Here is a 25,983-nt window from a genome sequence, read left to right as displayed (position 1 = left end):
ATGATGAATAGGATATATGATCCTTTTTTATGATTATGCCCAAGTTGGATGCCGAAAAGTAGAGGTAGTTGTAATTTGGTGCATTTTGTATTCATCATGAGAAAAATATAGGGTAATAAAGTCTTATATATGTTCATCAGATTTTGTTATTGGATGTATTTTGTATTTGTCATGAGAAAATATAGGGCATAAAAACCTAATATATTTGTCCTTGTCTCTCACCTCAATAAATATTGGTTACATTTACTTGATGATTATTTTAGTCGACAAATATGAATAAGGTATATGATCTTTTTATGGCCAACCCTAATGTCAAAAAGTTAGAGATTGTTATGATTCTATGCATTTGGTAGTGATGATGGTAAGATGTAGGATATTAAAACCCTATATATTTTTCTGTCTCTAAACTCAATAAATATCGACTGCATTTACATGATGGTTGTTTTAATCAAATAAATGAAGAATATGATATAATGTTTTTATGATTATGCATGAGCTTGATGTCAAAAAGTAGAGACAATTGTTATTCGATGCATTTTATATTCATCATGATAAAAGTATAGGGTAATGAAGTCCTATATATGTCCCCTACATTTTCATGCCTAACAATGTCAAACTTGACATCACTTGATGTTCCATCTACTTGCATACCTTTGGCAATGTGGGGTGTGGTTGGCTCAATGGTGTCGAGTTTGGTGCACGTGGAGGTATTTGAGTGGTAGTTGGAATGGTTTTGTTGGCTAGCTCCATGCTCCTACATCAAACAGTTGATGTGCATTCTTTTTCATATTGTCCTCTAGCATTCATGGCTTTTGGGATATGCTCGGTTCCTATTTTGCCTAGCTATTAAATGGTATTCATGTGGTTTAAGGGCTTATTTCACCCACACCTCTTCTTGGGGATGCTTGAGGATTTGAAAGTAGTGCGCATGGTGCATATTACATGTGTACAATAGTGCCCCTATCCCTAAACTCGTTAAATATTGGTTGCATTTACATGATGAATATTTTAATCCACAAATGATGAAAAGGGTAATTGATCCTTTTATGATTAGGCCTAATCCTGATGTCGAAAAATTGAGACGATTATTACTGGATGCATTTTGTATTTGTAGGGCATAAAACCCTATATATTTGTCCTTGTCCCACACTTGGATAAAAATTTGTTGCATTTATGTGATGATTATTTTAGTTGACAAACGATGAAAGAGGTACACAATATTTTTATGGGCAACCTTAATGTCAAAAAATTAGAGACTATTATGATTTTATGCATTTGGTAGTGATGTTTAGACGACATTGGGTATCAAAACCCTATATATTTGTTTTTGTCTCTGAACTCAGTAAATATCGATTACGTTTATATGATGAGTGTTTTAATCAACAAATGAAGAATAAGATATATGATGCTTTTATGATTATGCACGAGCCTGACGTCGAAAAGTAGAGACAATTGTTATTCGATGCATTTTATATTCATCATGAGAAAAGTATAGGGTAATAAAATCCTATATATATCCCCTATATTTTCATGCCTAGTTATGTCAAACTTGACATCATTTGATGTTTCATCTGCTTGTATACCTTTGGTAATGAGAGGTGTGGTTGGTTCGGTGGTATCGAGTTTGGCGCATGTAAGGGTGTTTAAGTGGTAGTTAGAATGTTTTTGTTAGCTAACTCCATGCTTGTGCATCAAACAATTGACAAGCATCCCTTTTCATATTTTCGTCTAGCCTTCACGGCTTTTGGGATATACTTGGTTCCTGTTTTACCTAGCTATTAAATGGTATTCATGTGGTTTATAAGGCTTTTTTCACCCACTCCTCTTCTTGGGGATGCTTTGGGATTTGAGAGTAGCACGTGTGGTGCTTGTTACGTGTGTACAATAATGTCCCTATCCCCAAAATCAATAAAAATCAGTTTCATTTTCATAGTGAATATTTTAATCGAAAAATGATGACAAAGTTATATGATCCTTTTATGATTATGTCTAATCCTAATGTCAAAAATTTGAGACAATTGTTATTGGATGCATTTTGTATTCATCGTGAGAAAATATGGGACATGAAAACCGTGAGAAAATATGAGACATGAAAACCTTATATATTTGTCCTTGTCCTTCACCTTGATAAAAATTAGTTGCATTTACATGATGATTCTTTTAGTCGACAAATGATGAAAGAAATATATGATAATTTTATAGCTAACCCTGATGTTGAAAAATTACAAACGGTTATGATGCTATGCATTTGGTAGTGATGATAATGTCTGGTTGTTAACTCCGCAAGCTTCTGGAGAGCCTGAGGCACTGTTATCCCAAACCCTATGCTACATTGAATATATGCCAGCAAATCAATATAATCTAAATCACAGAAGGCAATATATACTTTATAAAATGTTGTATCCTAACATGTTTTAATGTTTTTCAAAGGAAAGTTAATGTTCGAGTGGTTCATTTTACATTATCTTCTTTTGAAATCAATCTTTCAATTTGACATCTCTAAAATTCATATTGTTTGTTTTATTCTCTAAAAATAAATTTCTGAACCACATTAAAATCCCCCAATCAATCGAATAATTCCTGACAGGCTGGCATGACATAATAAGGATTAATAACAGGCTTTGAGGTTCAAAACCTCTTCAGTCCTTGCCATGGGCAGCTTTGAGGTTCTGCATGAACATATTCATGATTCATAACTAATTTTTAAAATTTATCCATCCCACTCACTCCAAACGTAAGTAATACGATACAATTAAAGGCAAGACGAACAATAGAATATATTTTTAATTAAAAATTCTCAAAGTTCATCAAAACATGAACAGGAACAGGGTCTAGTACAGTACATTTAGAGATATAGCACTTTCTACTAGGCTAAGAGAAGATGACACAGTCCAAAACAAAGCTCCACTAAGCCATGCCACCACTAGTTGCTGTCCTGATTATCTGGAAGAGAGCTGTCAAAGGAAAGCGAACACAGTCAATAAAACTAGAAAGCTCAGGTCGTGAAAACACAAATGGGAAGAAAGGAATATACAATCAAACACATTCCTTAGCAGATATCACCCTAATCAGCTCAAGCGGCCCCGATTATGGATTAAATTACACTTTAGCATACCCTTCCCTTCCCTACACTAGGTCTAATTCTAATCCTTTATAAAAAATTCACACGCACACATAAACAAACAGAAGTGTTTTTGTTACAAATGCAAGACCTCACATTTTCATTCAACAAGAAGAATTACAATCAAAATAATTCACATTTTTTTTGGAAGAGGACATCAGAAAATATTCCCCTCTTCAATTTAGGGTTCCAGCTATAAATTTGGTATTCACGTGCTTTGGCTATAAAGGCGTATGAATGATCTTGTTAACCACCAACATTTTGTGGAATACAAGACATCATATATCATTAACTGAAGCAATATAAGGGATAATGATTGCTTGCTTATTTTCGTGTGTAATTGTATACCTGTCAAACATTTTTTAGCATCCTGTTCTCACAATTAAATAACATGAGAAGATCAAACATTATTGCCATATTACTCTACATGAAAAGATCCAAATCCAACTCTTAATATGCAAAATATATCCAGCAACAACAAATGTTTACAATCAAGGACAGGAATAGGGACAAATATCACTAAGGACTGTTTGGTTTGAAAAATGATTTATATTTTCATTCTCTTCCTTAAACAAACTTTTGAAAACAATTAAATGATAGCCTTACATGATCCAATGACAACAAAGACGAAGAAACCGAGCAGCACTGGACCAACAGGATAGTCTTTTCCTTTCTTAGCAGTTGTCTCTGGCACAAATCCTCTCTTGGTGATATTCTTCTCAAACTTCTCCACCTTCCTGTCCGCAAGGCGCCTTGATGTCGTCTACACAAATTCCACATTCCAATTTCAGTTAACATTGCAAAACCAAATAAACAAAATAAATCAACACAGGCACCAGATCATATCCATAAGCTAACGAAAATTTCACAATCAGCATTAATAACCACAATTCCGAAACTAATTCGACGAGTAAATAATAAGATCACTAAAACCTCTTCGTTAGCAAAATTGTTGCCATAGAAAAAGAATTTGACCTAATTCTGACAACTTCCTCCTGATTTCAATTGCAGAAATCCGATGAGATTGGAGTAATCGAGTAAATTCAATTCCTAAAGCAAATTAAATTATAATTCCTTCCTCGATAATTTCAAACACGACAAATCAGATATCAGTGATACGAAAAAGAAAAAGAAAAAGGAAAACCAATGTCGGCGACGCAAAAACAAGATAGAGAAACTATCAGATCTAAATCGAGAGAGCGAAAGTCAACGAAGCAGAGGCGTGAAAGAATGAAGTACCATGTTTGGTTGCAGGGATAAGGGATCGCCGGAAAATAATGGAAGAAAGAAGAGATCGCCGGAAAATGAAAGACGGTGTTCACTTCCGGCAGCGCCTTCTCCAACCTTATTTTTTTCTAGTTCGTCAATGTGCGATCTGAGTGAAACACGGTTTCTCGTTATTTCCCCGTTTTATTTATTTATATATTTAGCAAACCTAATTTTGTTCAACTTCAATAATCAACAACTACAATTAAATTAGTGGATACTCGAGAATAGCGTCACGCCTTCTTCGCGATTGGCCGAAGCTATGTAACTTGGACACGTGGCATAATTTTATTGGCGAATGTTTATGCGCAGGGTGACCTAATCTTCGAGATTACTCCAATTAGACCTGTTAAGTTAATTAATAAATTATTGATTTTTTTTACTGAAATAATAAATTATTGATTATAATAATCTATTGTTGATTCACAATGATATTCATTAATAACTCGTATCTATTTTTACCTTAGAACGGTGTTTTGTTGTTATCATAAAGGAAGATGATAAGCATCTTACAAAAAAGACATTGTGTGAATCATTTTCACATAAGACCAAATCAGTGTTCAAGATTAGATTATCTAATGCATATAACTTAATTTAATCCCGTTCAAGCAAGAAAAAATATTACACTAACTTGATACATTTGATAATTTAAATTAAACACATAAATACTTTTTATATAACTAAAATTTCACAACTAAATATTTTTAATATATAAATTATGGATTTGACTCTACTAAAATTGAGCTTTTAGAAAATAAAATACAATAACTATTGATTAAAAAATAACAATATATATTATAATTAATTTTATATTTTATTATACATCTATTTGATTTTATCATGATTATTAATTATTAATTTTTTTAATCAATAATTATGAGTATATTTTATCTTTTAAAGTATACTTTTTCATTTCAAAAAAATTAAATTCATAAATTATATTATAATAAAAAATATTTTAATATTTTTTTTGTATTTATAATTAATAATTTAATTTGTGATATAAGATTAATTAAAATTACTAAAAAAAGTTTTGTAAAAAAAACTATTAAATTTAATTTAGAGATAAAAATAAAGGATGATAGATTAAAAGATATATAGACGGTTAAGAAGATATATTCTCAACCATCTATCCCTTTTAATATAGATTTTTTTTCAATTCATCATTAAACTTATAATTCAGTAGGCACTATTAAGAATAAATAATATCTTACAGCTTTCTGTTAGTGTCAAATGTTAACTGTTTAATCTTTACTAATCCAAAACATTGATTTTAGTTTTTTTAAAAAGTAACATTAGGCCTTTCCTTTTACATCTTCTAAATAGAAAAAGCAACAAACATTATTCTTCAAACAACCCAAAGATGAAAAATATTTTATTTTTTTGAGGATATAAAGATTTTATTTATATCTTGCTCCTCCATAATCACCTACATGTAACAAACCTTCTATGAACATAAATGCCTAATGTTCAATTTGGTCATGAATCCAATCAACGAATTCAGGGCAACCTATTATCTCACATGGCCTCAAAATGGAATGGTGTGTACATCTATCCACACAACAAGGTTTAGATCATGTTCTCTCTCCTTTATTATTATTATTATTATTATTATTATTATTATTATTATTATTATTATTATTATTATTATTATTATTATTATTTTTATGTCAAATACTTAAATGTCTCCTTTATTCAAAAGGGAAACATAAAAACCTTGTTTAAAAAACTTTGGTCAACAATGGAATGTAATACTCGTGGATAAAGATCTCCTAAAATACACTTTTTTTTTTAAATAAAAATATTAAATTTCTAAATTATCCTCAATATTTTTTTAACTTATAATTTTTTAGATTCACATCTTTTTTCTCACCGTTCTTCTTTCTTCTTTGTGTATCCCGTTTCTTTTTCTTTATTTATTTTTTTCTACATCTCCTTACCTCCCCTTCTTCCCTTTTCAATTTCTACATTATTCTTTTTCCTTTTTGGTTTTGTTATAAGTTGTAAACGGGTTCAATGTTGAAGGAAAAAGTGTCAAACTATATGAATTTTTCCTCCAAGTAATTCTTCTCAATATTTGTTCCTGAAAGTGCTTTCTAGAATAATAAAGTTTTTGTTCCGAAAAGTACATTTAAGAATAGTAAATTTTTTATTCTAGAAAGTATTTTTTAGAAATATACTTGTTACATAATTCTGGAAAATATTTTCTAGAATACTAAATTTAATGTTCCGAAAAGAACTTTCCGGAATTATATAAGAAACATACTTCCGGAAACTTTCCGGAACAATAATTTTACTATTTCAGAAAATACTTTCCGGAATGCTAAAATTAACGTTTCAATCAACATAATCATATTTAGTTAGAAAGATATTTTAAAAATTTTATTTATAAAAAAAAAAAAATTAGAGATATATTTATAAAAGATAAGAGGTGTATATATCATCACCCTTTCATCAGTTTCATGAAACCAATTCACGCTACAGTACTACCTAATAAAGGCCATCTCAGGCCCAGAAATTTTTCTTATTACTTTTTTGTGCTGTTTTGGTCTCACTGGATTCTAGTAAACTTTATAAGCCTGTTTAGTAAATCTAAAAGGTACGACCTCATGATACAAAACAATAATAATAAATACATGTGTGTATATATATGCTCACTTATAATATTTTTGGTGCATAAAATTTAGGAAGAATATATAATACTCCAATTCAAGATTAAAAAAATATCGTCGAACTCAAAGAGTACTTACAGAAATATTTATATTTAATTCAAAAAGTCATTTATCATCTATTATAATTTTTTTTTAATAATAACTTTATTAACTTTTATAATAATAATTAATTTTAAAAAATTATATTAAATTTAATTTATAGCATAATTTTTTTATATTAAATATCAAATAAAACGCATTTTATAAAAAAAAGTATTAAAAATATCATTTTTATTTATTTATTAAATTCAATGAGGAATGTCGAACCTCTTCAAATATCCCGGCAGGCCGGTATAGTTCCGTTAAACGAAACAAGTCATTGTCTAAAAACAAACGCAAAAAACAAAAATGTTGCCCAATTAATCTAACTACCCCGCATCGACCCCAAAAATTAAAACTAAACACCACTTGTTAATTGTTTATTCTTTCTACTTTTGACACTTCACAAATTTTAATTCTGACTTGTCAATTACCACTATATTCTTATTCACATTAAGCACATGCTCGATTTGGTTTAGATTAAAAAAATGTTATTTTTCTTATTTTTCAAAAACTCTGAAAAAGTTTAAAATATAAGTAACTATCTTCTTTCAAAATGAATTAGAACAATTAAGTACTAATAAGACTTTGATGCATCATCATGCATCTACCCACACCACTCATACTTCTTAGTTTACTATCTTTAACAAGGGGCTTGCTTAAACATTTTGCGGTCCATTTAGCCAAAAACAAAAAAATGCTTCGTAAACATTTCTTCAATTAAAATACATTACAAATAAGATTATTTGAAGATTTATGACTTTATGTAAAATTAAATATAAAAAAATATACCAGATACAAGTTTAAATAATTTTATTTAGAAGCATGAGGACTTATGTTCAATCTTCATTGCGACAATTTTTGTAATGTTTCCTATCTTAAAAAAAAAAAACATAATTTTATTTGTGCAAAATGTGAATATTGACAATTTTAACGTTTTGTGATATATCATATTAATTTCAAAAACTTGGTGGCTCCTTTCTGAAATGATGCACGTTGAAGGGGTTTGATACTTAATTTGTTCTCACTTTGCCTCTTCAAAATAACACCTTGCCTGTCCCTACTCATCTTGCGGGTCTTAGAAGCATAAACACCAACGCCTCCTTTTAAAATTGTTTAAAACCCACATTCAACTAATCATGCCCCACTCATGTGAACATTTCATACTAGTTTTAAACAAGGTTTAATTCAAACAAGAATTTGTACCATTAATATGATTAATTACGATAATAAAAGTTATTGTTGCACAAGAAATGTGACGAAAATAAAGATGAAGGGAAACAAATTGACTTTAGTTTCATACCTATGTTGCGTGTCTTACAGAAGATTTATGGTTGTAATCCTCTGTCTTCATGGGATAGACAAGTACTTTGTTTGGTTTAGTGATTGGCGTCATAATCCATTCTTACATATTAAATGAAAGTATTTTTGTTCTTATAATCATTTCTTTTTTTAGTTTAATTTATTTTAAGATTGATATATGTTGTTTCTTTTTTGGGTATGTACATATGTTGTTTCTGTGTAGGTTCCTCTAGGTAGGGAATTTTATTTAAAGAAATAAGTAAAAAATTATATTTGTGGATAAAAAAATTGAAAGGTCAACACAAAAAAATTAAATTTGTTTTTTTTTTATATTTTGAATTTATATTATTTTTTATTTATATTGAATTTGATCGACTTATAAATAATTCTTAACATCCATTCATTTTTTTTCATGTGGCATTTCTTACACTTTGTTCAATCTTTGTCCTTTTTTCTTTTAAGTATTGAACCTTTACTTAATATTGGTTGCGTTTAAGTCTAATATGTATAATGATCTATTTACACCATAATGTTAAGTTAATTAACTCAAAATCATGATAATGATTGAGGTCATCATTCATAGTAGGAATTCAATAATACTCATGAACAATTAACCACTTTGCACCCAAGACTGTATACAAATAATATATTGTTGTTTAAGAGAAGTCTTGGGATCAATGTTAGAACTGAACCATCTTTACCTCTTATGTATATTTACCAATATTGTTAAAATCGAATAAATATTTAATAAATATTGTTATTTTGGGAGAATTCTCATGAACTTAAGAATTATAATGACTTTTGTAAATATCCACTTATATTTAAGAGACCTCGAACCTTGTCCTTTGAAAATATATCATAGATAATATTCACTGAAATTTTAGTCATTTAATCTAGACATTCCTTAATCCACCTTAGACATCTCAACATTGTTCATCTCCAGTCATGTGATTATTTATCTTTGACTTTTATTTTTTATTATTATTTTTTATTTTACTTTTTGACTTTTTTCTTTATTTTATTGGCAATGAATCACTTTTCAATTTTTAAAGAAAATTAGTGCACCAAAAAAAAAAAAAAAAAATATATATATATATATATATATATATATTATTTTTTTTTTAAGGTGCACACCCTACCCTAGACTTAGAAAATTTGTTTGTCTTCAAGAACACATGTAACCCCAAACTTAAGCTTAAAAACAATGACTTTCTAAATTTATAAATTTTTAATTTTTCATTGATACTTTAATTTTCTTATCTCACTCTCATATCTTGTATCTCTCCTTTCTCTTCCTTTTCTCTTGTGTTTACCTATTTATTTTTCTCTTATCTTCTATCTCTTTTTTCTATACTTCTCTATCTTTTATTGTCACTCTTATTTTCTTTTTCTCTTTCTTATTTTCTTCTTTCCTATATTTTTTAGTCCATCCTCATTATCTTTTCTCTTTTCATTTTATTACATATTTTAATTTCTGATTAATGTTGACGTAGAAAAATGTTTATATATATATATATATATTAATTATTAGATATTTAAAATTATTTTAATATTAATAAATATTATCTAATATTATTTTTTAAAATTTTAAATTATAAATTTTGACTAATACCTATTTTCATAAATTTTAATATTTAATCACATATACACACAAATACTTTAACTTATGCATGGTTGGTGTAAGTATTTATTTCATATAACTAAAGTGAGTTAAGGTGGGCCGGCCCACATGACCGGACTGACCCCGTTTTGACAGCTCTAACCTTATATAGTGGTTGAGTTATATGTTTTGATCCTATTAAATTGAACTTATCTTTATCATTTAGCTTATTTATCTTATATTTTTCATAAAATCGTTGATCATGGTATAAATTGTACTTTTTCTTTTAGTCAAATTAGATTGATATTTTTAATAATAAACATAGAAAGATGTGATTTATTGTGGATCGATCACTATTAAGATGATTGTCCTCAATTTGATCAACCACTAGCATAAGAGGTGGATCAACCATGAACTTAAAAGGATTTAAAAAATTCTTAAAAATTATTTCGTTGATTTTATTTTATAAAATAAACGCACTTTAATTAAAGAAAAAATTCTTAAAAAATATTATTGTAGAATATAATTATTCTTATTCATATATAAAGAGTAAAGACATATAATTAAAAATCAATTTTACATATGTTAAAAGTTAAATTGTCATATATATAAAATAAAAATTTAAAATTTAATAAATTTGAATTAATTTATCTAAATAAAACATTTAATAAATGAAAAAAATTAAACTAAGATATTTCAAATTTTGTGATTTTAATTTCTCAAGAAATTTTAAAATTTTCATTCAAACACAACTTAAGTATCTCATTTTAATAAAATAAAAAATATATATAAGATAATCATTGTTCAGAGTTTAATTTTCATACACTATCGATGCGAAATTCTTTGCGCTATCAATTAATCAGAAACTTTGATAGATATAATTTTTAAAATTATTATGTACACATAATACATCTATTATACACGATAATTTATGATTATATAATAATGTGAAATTAGTGTGCACATCGTTTACTTTTGCTTTTATTTTTAGTTTATATGTATAACATGACATATAAAATGGGTTCTGAAGTTGAATTTTTGTATAGAACGTGCTGAAAATGTTTTCTGATGATTATATATATATATATTTGAATAAACAGACAATAAATTATCAATTAACCACGCAAAACATGAGAATTTTGAATTACTCTTTACTTAATGATAAAATAGTGGCATAACAAATGGACAATATTATTTATTGATAGTCAAATATAAACTAAATAGAATAGGTAGAGAAATATTTGGCAGGGTAGTAAAGAAAGGAGAGGGAAATGTTATTTTATGAATTAACATTAAATGAGGGTAGGGCAAGTCGCAGAGACTGAGAGGGGAAAAGAAAGGCATTGTGATTGGCACAAAATACAGAACTTGTGAGCTGACGCAGGACGTCGCTTTCAGTAAGAGCTCCCCACTCCAGAGGACACCAAAAAGAAGTGAGTAGTGATGGCCTAATCACTTCCTGGCCACCCTCTTTGATTAAAGTGCCCTCTATTCTTGCCCCTCCCTTTCCCTCTAAATTACCACTTTAACCGCTCTCCCCCTTTTGCCCCTACCCTCACTCTCTATTTACGCCCACACCCCCAAATTCCTTGTCCAACTTCTGCCTCCTTTTAGGTTAACACACTCCTACCCCAACTAATTATTACAAATCTACTGCTTCTATTAACTGCTTCTTCATTCTTTTTAACATTTTCAACACAGATTTCTTTGCAGTTTAATTTTTGGTGGCATAATAAATATCCATTCATTTATTTGCAATGCACAAAAGGTTAAAACTAGGACATACTAGAATAATATGAAAGGGGAGAGAACAAGTTCTAACTGGTAAAGTGACAAATGACCTAAATTCTCTCCCAATGTTCCCATTCTTGTATTGGAGGAATTAAATATTGGTAGAGCAGAGTAGAGAGTGTGAATTAAGCGTAAAGTTGGAGGCTGGAGGGGCTAGGTGCGACTATTAACTGAACAGTGAAGAGATTCGAGAGAGGGGAAGAAGGGAAAAAAGATAATAACACCTTGAGAGGTTCTAATCATGCGTGCCTTATCTCTCTACTCTACCTACTCTTTTGACTCTTGGTCCTCCCATGGCAATTTTGATAAAGTACGGGGTATCTAATGCCATTCTCAGGAGAAAGTTATGCTTATTCTTGAAATTTTGGTTCCATGCAGGGGCACTTTTGCCAACACAAAATACAGCTAAACAAACACACGCACGCACAGAGCTAACGACTTAGCGTGAACAAGTTGTCTACTGGCATGGACGGATAGGGATGTGAACACAAAGCAAAGGAAAGTTAACAAAGGCTGTGATTTCTGCTCAGTGGAACTATGCCTTTTCTGCCCTCTATTTTATTATCATTATTATTGTTAAAAATATGCAATAACTTTGTGTTTTTTTTTTTTTTTTTTTGTCAATAATAAGCTTGTTAAAATAATGGTTATTGCTATATTCCTTTTACAATATTTTTTTTCAGTGGATAGTTTGGAAAGAGATAATGCCCTATAATAATATTGAAAACATTTGTGCTATGCTACCGTATTCTTATCATCTTGCCTTGCAAAATTCTCCTATCTGAGCTCCATGAACTCATTCTTTTAGGCCCTTTTCAGCTTCATTCTCCGTGTTTAGTTGGTTAGCTTTTTACAGTGTGCAGCTTCTAAGAAATAAAAACCTCTACAACACACTCACGTGCTTATGTTGTTCTTGTTTGGTTCTAGGGCCATGAAGTGCTAGCTAGAGTTCCTTTGCTAAGTGATAGTGAAAATCGAATCTTTTGTAGGTTTAGTTTTGGCCCTTCCTTTTTGTTCTGCGTCTTGGTTGGTAGCTGCTGCTAGCTGACAAGATAATAACGAGTATCAATTTCTGTTTAGAATTAGAAACCTAGAATCTTGTGATTCTTTTATTCTTTGAAGGGTATTTGAATTTCTTATCTGCCTCAAATTTCAGTGTTCATTTGCATTTCTGAATTTTAAGCTATTGGGGTGGATAAGACAGCATCTTATCAAGGTCACATCCCTTATTATTATTGTTATTATTATTTTTTTATTTTTCCTCCCCTGCAACCTGTTTGTTTTTAGGAATTGGGTTTGTGTTGTTGTTCTTCAAAATCTTAGATTTCCTTCAGTCACAAGCCTAAAAGCCTTTAGTGAATAGGTGTGTGTTAGCCTTGTGGGGATTCTGTGGATTTGACAGTGGTTCTCTCCTCTAACACAAGCCTACCTGGAATCAGCTAGAGTTGACACCCACAACCTCTTGGAACTGTTTCTTTTTAACTTGTGTTGGTTACTGTTGTGGATGAGTTTGCTCCATTTAGTTGGGTTTAGTCTAAAAGTGGGGCATCTACTTTTGGTGCTATGTTGCTGGGTTGTGTCTGTCGTTTACCTCAACTGGTTTATTAGCAGTGGAATTATGGGCACCAAGATGGGTTTTCTAGGTGGTGGTGGTGGCAAGATGTGGCACAAATGGTGGGAGAAGATCTCAGGTCAGGGTTGCAAAATTCACCAACAGTACTACCAGTATATTGGGTCTAAGAAAGTGAAGAGAGCGTTGTGGAGGAAGCTTTTGCTGACATGGGTGGTGGGTTGGACAGTAGTATCTTTGTGGATCTTCTGCTATATGAGCTTACAAGGTACTGAGAAGAGGAAAGAAACTCTGGCAAGCATGTGTGATGAAAGGGCTAGGATGCTGCAGGATCAGTTTAATGTGAGTATGAACCATATCCAAGCCATGTCAATTCTGATCTCCACCTTCCACCATGCCAAGAACCCCTCAGCCATCGATCAGGTACTAATCTTTATTTGCTATTGCAAATCAGGACCTAATTCCTCACCTTTTACTTTTAGTCTTCGTTCATTTATTATGCTCCAAGAAGATATGTTAGCTTAATTTTTATGCATACGGGGTTCTGAGTTGTTTCATTGTCATTAATTTTAGTGTCCTTTTACATTCTCTCTCTCTCCCCCCCTTCTTTTTTTTTTTTTGGAGAAATTGTTGGGGGTTTTAGTATTATATTTTGCTAACAAGGTTACTTAACTTGAGCTACTGGAACATGACCAGATTTCCTTGTTTCCCCTTTCTTGTTGGATAGAAAAGATAGATTTCTCATTTCTTTTTACCTTCGATCTTTGTTTCGTCTCTACAAATTTATCTAACTTCCAAAACTTGCAGAATACATTTGCCAGGTACACAGAAAGAACTGCTTTTGAGAGGCCTCTTACAAGTGGTGTTGCGTATGCTGTAAGGGTGCTTCATTCTGAAAGGGAACAGTTTGAAAAGCAACAAGGTTGGACTATCAAGAGGATGGATACTCTCGAGCAGAACCCGGTTCATAAGGACGATTATGCCCCAGAGGCATTGGAGCCATCCCCAATTCAGGAAGAATATGCTCCTGTCATCTTTGCACAGGATACAATTGCACATGTGATTTCTGTTAATGTGCTCTCTGGAAAGGTAGGTTTCTGATTGATACTCGTAAAATTTTACGTGGAGCACGTCTGAACCATATAGTTAATTAGGAAAATCCTGAAAAAGCTATACAATTGACTTCTGATGTTTTGATGGTAATTTTAACCCATCCATTATTAGCACTTTATTCCTGGTAGTATGGTTTTTGACTGGTCTTTTAGTGATCATTCATTATGTTATGGGAGAATATTTTCTGAAGAAAAAACTATCTATGCTCCCATATTGTTACTTATTGCACCCTTGTTCTTTCTTTCTCCTGCCTGTCCTGATGCGACTGCCCCTGATGAAGAATAGTACACGTGAATAGTCTCTACTTTTGTGAATATCACAAAGATGAATCAAGACACGTTTGTGTTTGATATCTGAAATCTATGGCAATTTATTTGAATTATGGTCGTCACAGTTATTCACTTGTTCATCAACAGGAAGACCGTGAAAATGTGTTACGTGCAAGAGAATCAGGCAAAGGGGTTTTAACTGCTCCCTTCAGGCTGCTCAAAACAAATCGTCTAGGGGTTATCCTGACATTTGCTGTCTACAAGAGAGAACTTCCGTCAAATGCAACCCCAAATGAAAGGATTCAAGCAACTGATGGGTGTGCATAAATTTTTAAACTTTTTGCATCTTACACTCATTGATTTTTTTGGGGGTCAAATTTAATTATTTTTATCATTCATATAATTTAGCTTCTTCCCTTTTGTTCATCTAAAGTTATGAAGTAACTAGTCTACTACATAGCTAATCACTGTATTCAAATTCTCAGACAGAAGAAGATTCATGAACTCTATTAATGTAAGAAGGGGATTAATTATTGGCTATTCCCTTGTGATAATTAGAACTCTTGAAGTTAGGAAGCTACTTTTAAATTCAATAAATCTGTTTGGAAAAATAAAAAAGACAATTATGATCACAGTTAAAGAGAGTAGCATTTTTATGTCTTCACTATTGCTGAGCAGGTATCTTGGGGGAGTCTTTGATGTTGAGTCGTTAGTGGAGAAATTACTTCAGCAACTTGCTAGCAAGCAAACTGTAATTGTTAATGTGTATGATACTACAAATCATACTCATCCAATTGTGATGTATGGATCAAATGAATCAGGGGATGTGTTCTATCACGTCAGCACTCTTAATTTTGGAGACCCTTTTAGGAAGCATGAGATGCACTGCAGGTAAGAGTAATGCTACAGGAGTTTTAGTTTAATATCTGTCCTCCTTAATGCTCAGTTGTTGTTTGTAAGAATAACTGTGCCACCTTGAAATAGATAAAAGATATATTTAATACCAGGTGGATTAATGTCATATGACATAATACTTCACAAACTTGTGGTTTTGCTGCTAGCAATACCTACTATAGAGTCATTTTATCTGGAGTTGTCACACTATTTTTGGGGTCATTGAGTCTAACTACCACTTTTATTAATACATTACAATGATTAAAATGTGCAAGTTGTCAAAAAACTTGAGCTATTCATGAAATTAGAATTTGATGCTATCACAGGTTCAAGCAGAAACCACAATGGCCATGGCTGGCTATAACTACTTCAATTGGTATCCTTGTTATTGCACTCCTTGTTGGACATATTTTCCATGTCACCGTGAATCGAATTGCCGATGTAGAAGATGATTGTCTCAAAATGATGGAACTTCAAAAACGAGCTGTGGCGGCAGATATTGCAAAATCCCAGGTATGTTGGTTTTTTATTTTATTTTTATTAACTTCTTGTTTTGACTTAACTCATACTGATCATGCGGGCTTAATGAATTGTAACTGCAGTTTCTTGCTACTGTTTCCCACGAGATCAGAACACCAATGAATGGTGTTTTAGGTGAGTTGTCTTCTGACTATGGTTTAGTCGACAATATCCAATGTTTAATTATATTCATTCCATGAAAAAGAAGAGCTTCTTCACCCCTGACCCGGCTCTAAATTGGACTTTCAGGGATGTTGCATATGCTTATGGACACAGATCTAGATGTAACCCAACAGGAATATGTCAGGACAGCACAGGAAAGTGGGAAAGCTCTGGTGTCACTTATAAATGAGGTTTTGGATCAGGCTAAGATTGAATTTGGTAAGCTAGAGCTTGAAGCTGTGCTCTTTGACATACGGGCAATTTTGGATGATGTATTGTCACTATTTTCTGAGAAGTCTAAAGAAAAAGGAGTAGAGGTAATATATCTCTCGTCTACTGTTGCCCTTTAATCATGATAAAATTTTCAAAATGTGCATAGTCTAATCACAGTTAATGTCTTTTCATAATTTTTTGGGGAAGCACAGTTGGCAGTTTATGTGTCAGATCAAGTTCCAGAATTATTAATAGGTGATCCAGGAAGATTTCGGCAAATAATTACCAATCTCATGGGTAACTCAATTAAGGTAAGTTTATGGTTGAGAGAAGAACATTGTGTATAATTCAAGTTTCTTAGTCTGATATACTACTGTATCATGAAACTTACGTAGAGATCTTCCCTTGGCCTACATCCTTGCGTTATAGGCATGCTACAGTCACCAAAGTCTCATGGAAAAAAAATCTTATTTGTGTTCTAGCCAAGCATGACTAATAGTAGGGCAAAATTGATGTGTATTTCTAGAAAATATCACCAAACTGATTCTGTAATTGTTTGGCAGTTCACTGACAAAGGACACATTTTTGTCACTATCCATCTTGTTGAGGAGGTTGTCCATTCAATAGAGGTTGACAAAGAATCCAACTCAGAAAATACCTTGAGCGGTTCCCCTGTTGCTGATAGTCGCCGGAGCTGGGAAGGATTCAAGGCTTTCAGTCAAGAGGGACCTCTTGGTTCCTTCTCATCCCCCTCCAATGATCTTGTCAATTTGATTGTATCTGTTGAGGATACAGGTGAAGGTATTCCTCTTGAATCCCAGCCCCTCATCTTCACCCCATTCATGCAGGTAGGTTCATCAACCTCCCGAAAGCATGGGGGAACGGGTATTGGCCTAAGCATTAGCAAGTGTTTGGTTGGCCTCATGAATGGGGAAATTGGGTTCGTGAGCATACCCAAGATTGGTTCCACATTCACCTTTACTGCTGTATTCACCAATGGATTTCGCAGTTCAAATGAATGTAAAATTCAGCAAATCAACGACCAACCTCAGTCTGCATCTTCAGAATTTGAGGGGATGACTGCATTAATTATTGACCCAAGACCTGTTAGAGCAAAAGTGTCTAGATATCACATCCAACGGCTTGGCATTCGTGTTGAGATGGTTTCAGATTTAAACCAAGGGTTGTCAACCATAAGCAATGGGAATATAGTTATTAATATGGTTCTGATTGAGCAGGAGGTTTGGGATAGAGATTTTGGCTTGTCATTTCACTTTGTCAATAACACAAGGAAAAATGATCATGAGGTTCCTCCAAAGTTGTTCATTCTTGTTAATTCTAGTAGTTCTTTTAAAGCTAGTATGAACTTGGGTGTTCATACTCCTACTGTCATCACCAAACCTCTTAGAGCAAGCATGCTTGCTGCCTCACTACAACGGGCCATGGGTGTCCAAAACCAGGGAGCTCCTCGAAATAGAGAACTCCAAAGTTTGTCTCTTCGCCATCTTCTTCGTGGCAGGAAAATTCTAATTGTAGATGACAATAGTGTGAACCGAGCAGTAGCAGCTGGTGCATTGAAAAAGTATGGAGCAGATGTGGTTTGTGTTAGCAGTGGAAAAGATGCCATCTCTTCACTGAAGCCACCCCATCAATTTGATGCCTGTTTCATGGATATTCAAATGCCAGAAATGGACGGGTAAGTATGCAACTGAAATACTTCCTTTCAGAATCTGATAATTTATCATTTGGAGTTATATTTAAAATTTGTAAGAACATAGATTTTTTTTTTTTAATTCTTTTATTGATCTAACAGAATAATGGAAAATATTTTACTGAACTGTTTACATCAAAGGAAAACTTATGACACTGCAAAGATTTGTGAAACAAACTAAAGTATATTAAGGACACAATGTGTTTGGAGTCTAATTAGCCACAGCAACACTGCATGGGAAAGTCCTTAGTCTCAACTAGGAGTTCTCACACTAAAAGTCACCTCATCATATAGGTCTTGTATGGCCTAGATATAAGTTATGCAAATACTTTTCTTTAGCAAAGCCCTTCCCAACATTTTTTTTGGCATTCAATCATGTGTTTTTTCCAAGTTAATAAAAAATTACATGCAGGTTTTTTTCTCTGTTTCAGTAATCAGTACCTTTCTATTAATCTCGGAAAAGATAAATAGCTTCTTTTGTAGACTTCCCCAACATAAATCCATATTGATTCTTTGGAATCTTAATATATTCTCTTAATCCATGCTCAATCACCTTTTCTCTCGTAATTTCATAGTATGGTTTATAAATTTATGTTGTGAATATCTCCCTTATTCAAGTTATTCTTAATAGTCGAATGTTTATCACCCTTGAACTACCACCACTTGATTCTTAGATTTGTTACTTGTCGGTTTTTTATTTTTTACTCTTAAAATGAACGTCAAGGACAAGGATTAAGACCCTACGTGGTGTAGTAAGATTCTCTTTTGGAATTACCTTGCAATCATTGCAAACTCTTCTATAGAGTTCCTTACCAAAAAGAAATCAGTTTGCAACTTAGACATTCTACTATTATAAGTGATTGGATGTTCTTCCGTTTCTGAAAATAAATGTACATAATCTTGAAATCTATACAGTTGAGAAATCAAGAATAAACTATCCTTCCTCATTTTGATGACCTCCAAAACCAAAACCATCACGAGCTCCTGAAATTTCCTTACCTCACTCACAACATTTAGATTCTTGCGAGAATCTGTTTTTCTTGTGGAAAGTCTTGAACCAACCCCCCAAATCTTCCCAAAAATTTTGTTTTGTAAGTGCTTCTGATCTTGCTTGTGATGTGTAAACACTGATGATATTGATAGTCTTTTGTGCAACCATTAACTTTTCAGTAAAATTCTATCCCTAACCTTTTTTACATCTGTTACACTCGCCTACCAATCTTTGTCCACAACGTTATTCTTTCCTTTACCCATATCAGTCTAGAAAAATGTGAGAACTCTTGCTTTCTTAACATTTCATTCAAGTGTTGATGTACTGACTCTAGCTCATTCAACACTACTCAAGGCATACAAAGTGCTACTTTTGGGTAACGACCTAACACTGACACACACAATCTGTTGCAAGTGATCCATGTTTGGACTTTCAACAGTTGGTTGGTTGTTGAGGGCCTAATAGAAGCCTCCTTTGTCCGGAATTTGGGACTAGCTATGAGACCATACACCAATTTAATTCATTTGACAACTATAAATAAAAAATAAAATTGTTTGAAGTATTAATTCATCTACTTTTTTATTCCTAAAGCCACAATTATCATCAATATGTTAATAACAAGTCTTTTTCAACAGTTTTGAAGCTACAAAGCGAATCAGGGAGATGGAAGATAAAGTTAACCGAGAAGTATCTATGGATGACACTGAGAATATTACAAACTGGCATGTACCCATCTTAGCCATGACTGCAGATGTCATACAGGCTACGCATGAGAAATGCCTAGAGAATGGCATGGTTGGATATGTTTCAAAACCATTTGAAGCTGAACAGCTCTATAGAGAAGTCTCACGGTTTTTCCAGTCATCTTGAAAAGAAAATACAGTGCTGATCTAAACCCAGTGATAATGGAAGCACAGCTGTCTGTTACTCCAGGACACTCTGAAGTGGGTAAATAGGCTCAGAAGTCTCCTGAGAGTAAGTTCCCTATTTAACAGCCAGTGCATGTTTTAGTATTTCTCCACCTCAGTTTGGTGGATTTTCACTAGAGACTGAAGAATATTATCTATATCTCATCTGCAAGAAACAAAATGATGGAAAAAAGGGGGGAAAATATTGTAGGAATTCAGAAATTGTTCATGCTACCTTTTTGACCTATTTTGTTGTATTTTCTGCTGTGTTTGAAGGTCCCCGGTTTAAAACCTTGTTTTTGTGGCAGGGAGTGTACATAGGAGCCAAGTTTGATTGGTTGCAATTGAGTTGTAATTGGTTGTTAAGGGTACCAAAACCCGTTGATTCTTCCATGTAAACTCAGTCTCTTCTCATCCTAAATGATGGAGGCTTATTAGAAGACTAGGGTGTATTATAATACAGGTTCTGGAGTCTCATCCTTGTGTATGTAATAATCTAGCCTAGGCACGTTACATTTATGTGTATGATGCATGTATCACAAGGGCTTGATTCAGATGAAAAGGAAGGAATTAGCTTCTTGGCAACAAGAGGAGGAAGTGGACCATCAATCTTTGTATATGACTCACAATAAAGATGGTGATTGATATATCGCACCAGCTTGCTTCCTTTTGTTCTTAACAATGCTGGATTTCGGCTTGCAAACATGTAACTGATACATTATACTCTAGTGTTTGAGTGATCCGCAATTTTTTGGCCGATTTGTACATTTCAAGTTCTGGATTTCCCTTGATTCGTTGCTTTGCCTTGACATGTCATGAAATGATTCCTTTTAATTCGGATCTCTAGAAACTTAAAAGCCAAAGTTGTCAAATTTTAATGTCAAGCGTTACCTAGGTGAATTTTAACATGTACTGTGTAGAAAATTGACCATCATGATTCATGGCTAACAAGATATCACTGGGTATAACAGGTAACAGGTTAAGAGTATGTTTGTATACAAATTATAAGTGTTTTTGAGGATTTGTCTGTTGGAAAAATAGATTTTTTCCCAATATTTAAAAAAAAAAAACACTTCTATACTTGAAATCAAATAGGTTGAGAGTAATGTTTTTAACATTTTAGTCGGTCACATATTATGATAGTCAGCTCTTAAGACTAAGCAAAATGCTGTTTGATCTTCCTATACACAATACCGAAGGAGGATATGGATTCTGGTATCAGACATTTATGATTTTAACACTTTTTTCAGTTATTCACACACGCAGAAGCACAGTTGGCAAAAAGCAAAGTTCTTTATTTTTCTTTGTCATTTACTATTTGTTTTGCTACGTACTTCGTTGCCAAGGTTTTAATGAATGTCTATCTCCTAACTACTACATGCTTATTAAATGGCAGTGGCAGGTCCTTGTTTGTCTGTTCTTTGCTTAATCCAGTTAATTACAAAAAAAATAATTAATTTAAATATAAAATACTATGATAAACTTATTACTGATATATGCTTTTGCCCAAAATAAACTTGTTCTTGATATATGATTTTGCCTCAAATAAACTTATTCATAATATGTCAACTTTTGGACATGATTTAAAAAATTAAAAAAATAGAGAAAAAAACAAAACAGAAAAAAAAGAGAAAAGATTCTACATCTTAGTTTTCTAAATTATTACATGAATTCTATATCTATATTTATGGATATAAGACAAAAAAAGGAGGGACCACATTTTAATGACATAATCAAATTAAAAAAAAAACCTTGAGTAGGAAACGAATTATGAGTGCTTAGTTTTAATTTGTCGCCCCAAATTTTCTGTCCCCTATATATATGTGTGTAGCTCAGTCACTAAATTTGCACAATTTCCTCTTCATATATGGCTACCTAATGTTATGGAAGGGCCTACTCCTATTTCTGCCCTTATACAGTAGCGGCGGGAATTTTTCTTGTAGCTCGGCTTATTCCTCTTTTCATAGTTCTACCCATAATAATGAATGAAATAGTTTTTATCGGTATAATAATAATAGTATTGGGAGCGACTTTAGCTATTGCGCAAAAAGATATTAAGAAAAATTTGGCCTATTCCACAATCTCTCAATTGGGTTATATGATGTTAGCTCTAGGTATGGGATCTTATCGAGCCGCTTTATTTCATTTGATTACTCATACTTATTCAAAAGAGGTGCTAAGAGTTTTGTTATCTATGATCATATTACTTGTCTCAAACATAATGTCTTTCATAAAAAATACATGTTATCTATAAAGAAAAATAAAATAAAATTACAATACCTTCAAAATGAATGTACACATTCTCAATGCATAGGTCCTATTGATTTTACAATAATTAGCATTAATGTAAATCAGACGCTTTGTTATTCCTGTACATATTAGCATAGAAAATTGGGATAACCTAAAACACATGATGAATATGTAACATTTTAAGTTTTCTAGAATTATTAAAAAAATATTTTAATAATTAAATAGATTTTATAATTATATTAAATATTTTAAAAATAATTATGAGTATTTTTTAATTGAAATTTTTTTGTGAAATTATGTGTATTATTAATTAATTATTAAAAAATATTTTAATTAATTAAATAGATTTTATAACTATATTAAATACTTTTTAAATAATTATGATTTTTTTTAATTAATGAAAATTTGTAAAATTATTTGTATTGTTAATTATTGGAGACAAATATATATATATATATATATATATATATATATATATATATATATATATATATATATATATATATATAGGGGTGAGCAACGGGTGGGTTTGGTTGGGTTCGGGTGAAAAATGTCCAACCCATTGTAAACCGACTTTGAAAAAATGTGACCCATATCCGACCGACTGAGCTTTCAATTTGAGGCGGTTCGGGTTGAAACAGATTCGGATTTAAGCGGGTGGGTATAATCGGGTTTGAATTTTTTTGTAAACCAATTTATCTTAAGAAAGATGAAGCTTAAAATGATAAAAAATATTTTTAAAATAGTGTATAAAAATAGAATGAAGGTGACAATAGATGGTGTAAGTAGATTCGTAGTTGAAACATTTACAAACTAAAGAAGCAAAAATAAAAGATAACAAAATTCATAGTTGTTACATGGAAAAGAAATATAAAGTTAGATTACAAAATCATAAGAAATCACAGTCACACAAAATGTACTCAAAATGGAGATAAGAAGATGAAAAAGAAAGACAAAGAAAGAAGCAAAAAGATAACTCTAAAAATGGACTAGTGTGTTGAGAAGTTGAATGAGGAAGGAGAAGACAAAATAAATATCTAAGTTATGAGAAAAAGGAAAAAAATAAGTTACAAATTGATGGCTATATTATACTTGAAATAAAGACTTTTAAGTTTAGACCATTGTTGTTTAGTTATACAAAAGTAATAAAAATTTAAACTTATCTCATTTTCGGTTGGGTTCGATTTTTGGCGGGTTTAAAAATTCAAAACCGAACCCGCCCAATATAACCAGTATAAAATCAAAATTTTAACCCGATTTACCCATAAGACCCACCCGAACCCACCCAAAAACAATATTTTTTATCGGGTTTTTCGGGTTCGGTTCGGGTGTCGGTTTAATGCTCACCCCTATATATATATATTATGTTTTAACGTAAGTTGATTATATGTTATGATTTTGATTAATTGAGAAGTTTTATAAAAAAAATTATTTTAGATAAGGAAAATAAAGAGTTCAAAATTATTTTTGAAGAGATATTATCTTATGTCTTTATCTATAAGAGTTTTAATTTAATTAATTGAGATTATTTTGATAACGAGAGTTGTTGATAAAAATAATATTTTTTAGTTTAGTGATTATAAATAATTATTTGAATTTCAAGAGAGGAATTATTAATGGTGGATTAACGGGCTTTTACTAATGGGTGATGCGAGAGCTTGAGTTTAGTGTTCCTTATTTATAAATTATTAGTCTAGAGTTTTCTCTCATGATTAACACCCATCCTTGTCCCCTGAAGATGAAAGAGTGACTCATCATTGAGAGAGAACAACAACAAAACATGAGAGAAGAGAGAAAATCAATTGTCCAATTCACATATCCATTAGGCAATGATTTTCAAATTGCAACTAGAGATTCGTTTACCATTAGATCAGGTTTTAGTCGATGGGTTTGTAAGATGTTATTCTTCATTTTCAACATTGGATTGTCTAAGAGAGGTTTGGAGTGGGAGCAAAGCGTTTCACAATGGAACTTTTCATCCTTTTGCTTCTTATTGAGGAGGGTGAACTAAAAGTAATTAAAGATGAGTTTGAAGATTTACACCCAACGTCTAACATTCATCAAGGTAAACTGGGAGTGAGAACTTCACTATGAGTATGGGTTATCTGTTAGTTAGCGGGATTGACCCTAATCCTGTTGTTTGTGTTTGATTTGAATACACGAGGGATCAAATCCAAATTTGATTGTGATATGTATTTGTTGTTCGTTCGATTTACAATTGCATTGTTTTGATATACTTGTATTTATGATATATTAATTTGTCTCTATTTGTGATTCTGTCGTTTGTGAATTCCCTATTATTCTAAATACATTAATAAGTTGTGATTATGTTTTTGATTCCTATAATTACCTATAATGGTGAATTTGTGAGTGTATGTGGGTTTTTAGAAGAACCTTAAGTGAGAGTACAAATCAAATTACCAGAAAAATAATTATGAATAGGAAACCCTTAGAATAAGAACAAATTAATTAGATTGTAGATATGCTTTTTCTAAAATGAATTCGTAAAATTTGTGAGACTCAATTTGAAAATGACTTGCAAATTACGCAAATTAGACATTTCTCTCTTGTCGCATCTCTTCACGTTTTGCCATTGCATTTTTTCTCTTGTCACGTTTCACCACCGTGCTTTTTCTCTCTTGCCGAACCAACAACATCAAATAACACTAACATCATACACAAAATGCACAAAAAAGAGAATGAGAATGAACCTGAGAGTGTAAGAACAAACAAACGATTGTTAAAATGAGAACGAAAAGGAGAAGAGTACTTGAAAGAATGGAGGGTTTTGTTGGAAATTGACTCAGCGATCTTTGGTGCCATAAAAAATTGCCACAATGGTATACAAATGCTTATTGCCAAAAATTATCTCTGTCACTTGAATGAAGAAAAAGATGAAATAGTGAAGCACGAACTCACAATGTTAGTAATATAAAGACATTATATGGAAGGTGACAATTTACTTGTCATAGAATTTTTTTTTTCTATGATTGATAAGTCAACACCAATCATAGAAAGGTTGGAGCCAAATGTTAACTAACACATTTTATGGCGGGTGTTGACTTAACTGTTTTGACATATTTAAAAGTATGTTACTATGCCACTTTCTATGTTGTGTGAACAACACCCGACATATTACATGCATCATAAAATTTTACTTTCACTAGTGCGAGTTTGGTCACATTAGGCATAAGGCTTTAGGGGCTCCATATTGTAAATTCGTTGGGTGCAAGGAGAGTCATGCTAGACATGATTCATCTAGACTATGTTGGGTGTAGGGTAACCCACTAGATGCTACCTTGTACTTGAAATTGAGATGCTTAAATTTGCTTAGGAAATATGAATAAATTTGATTGGAAAACCTTATGACCTAATTGAGTATGATAAATATAGTAGACATAATTGAGAATATTATTTGGAACTTTGACGAGTTAATGTATGTGTTTGAATTAAAGTGAGATGTGATCCATGTGAGAAAATTGTGATAAACCATGTGAAAGTTTGGGTGAATAGTTTGACAGGGATGTGACTAGTGTGATGTAGAATTGAATAT

The 25,983-nt window shown here is 31.9% G+C and overlaps 2 protein-coding genes across 3 annotated transcripts; one reads left to right on the top strand and one right to left on the bottom strand.

Annotated features, from left to right (window-relative positions):
• Positions 1–2,752: 2,752 nt before the first annotated feature.
• On the bottom strand, positions 2,753–4,529 carry LOC109810698 (uncharacterized). The gene is made up of 3 exons (XM_020374235.3): positions 4,361–4,529; positions 3,728–3,884; positions 2,753–2,954 (listed from the first exon to the last, which is right to left on the bottom strand). The coding sequence occupies exons 1-3, from the start codon at positions 4,361–4,363 to the stop codon at positions 2,908–2,910; spliced, it is 207 nt and encodes a 68-aa protein (XP_020229824.1). The 5' UTR covers positions 4,364–4,529; the 3' UTR covers positions 2,753–2,907.
• Positions 4,530–12,452: 7,923 nt separating this feature from the next.
• HK3 (histidine kinase 3) lies at positions 12,453–20,953 on the top strand. 2 transcript variants are annotated; one of them, XR_002240782.3, is made up of 11 exons: positions 12,458–13,823; positions 14,208–14,489; positions 14,930–15,099; positions 15,461–15,673; positions 16,003–16,189; positions 16,279–16,330; positions 16,445–16,674; positions 16,783–16,881; positions 17,134–18,266; positions 19,908–20,247; positions 20,489–20,953. XR_002240782.3 is itself a non-coding variant. In XM_020374226.3 (10 exons), the coding sequence occupies exons 1-10, from the start codon at positions 13,335–13,337 to the stop codon at positions 20,140–20,142; spliced, it is 3,090 nt and encodes a 1,029-aa protein (XP_020229815.1). In that variant the 5' UTR covers positions 12,453–13,334; the 3' UTR covers positions 20,143–20,953. The 2 variants fall into 2 exon arrangements, 1 of the variants encoding a protein (XP_020229815.1); XM_020374226.3 differs by having other exon boundaries at positions 12,453–13,823; positions 19,908–20,953.
• The last annotated feature ends 5,030 nt before the right edge of the window (positions 20,954–25,983 follow it).

The sequence above is a fragment of the Cajanus cajan genome, chromosome 2, assembly GCF_000230855.2.
Source record: "Cajanus cajan strain Asha chromosome 2, NIPB_CcT2T_4, whole genome shotgun sequence".
Taxonomy (NCBI): Eukaryota; Viridiplantae; Streptophyta; class Magnoliopsida; order Fabales; family Fabaceae; genus Cajanus; species Cajanus cajan.
This window is presented reverse-complemented; position numbering and strand designations above follow the sequence as displayed.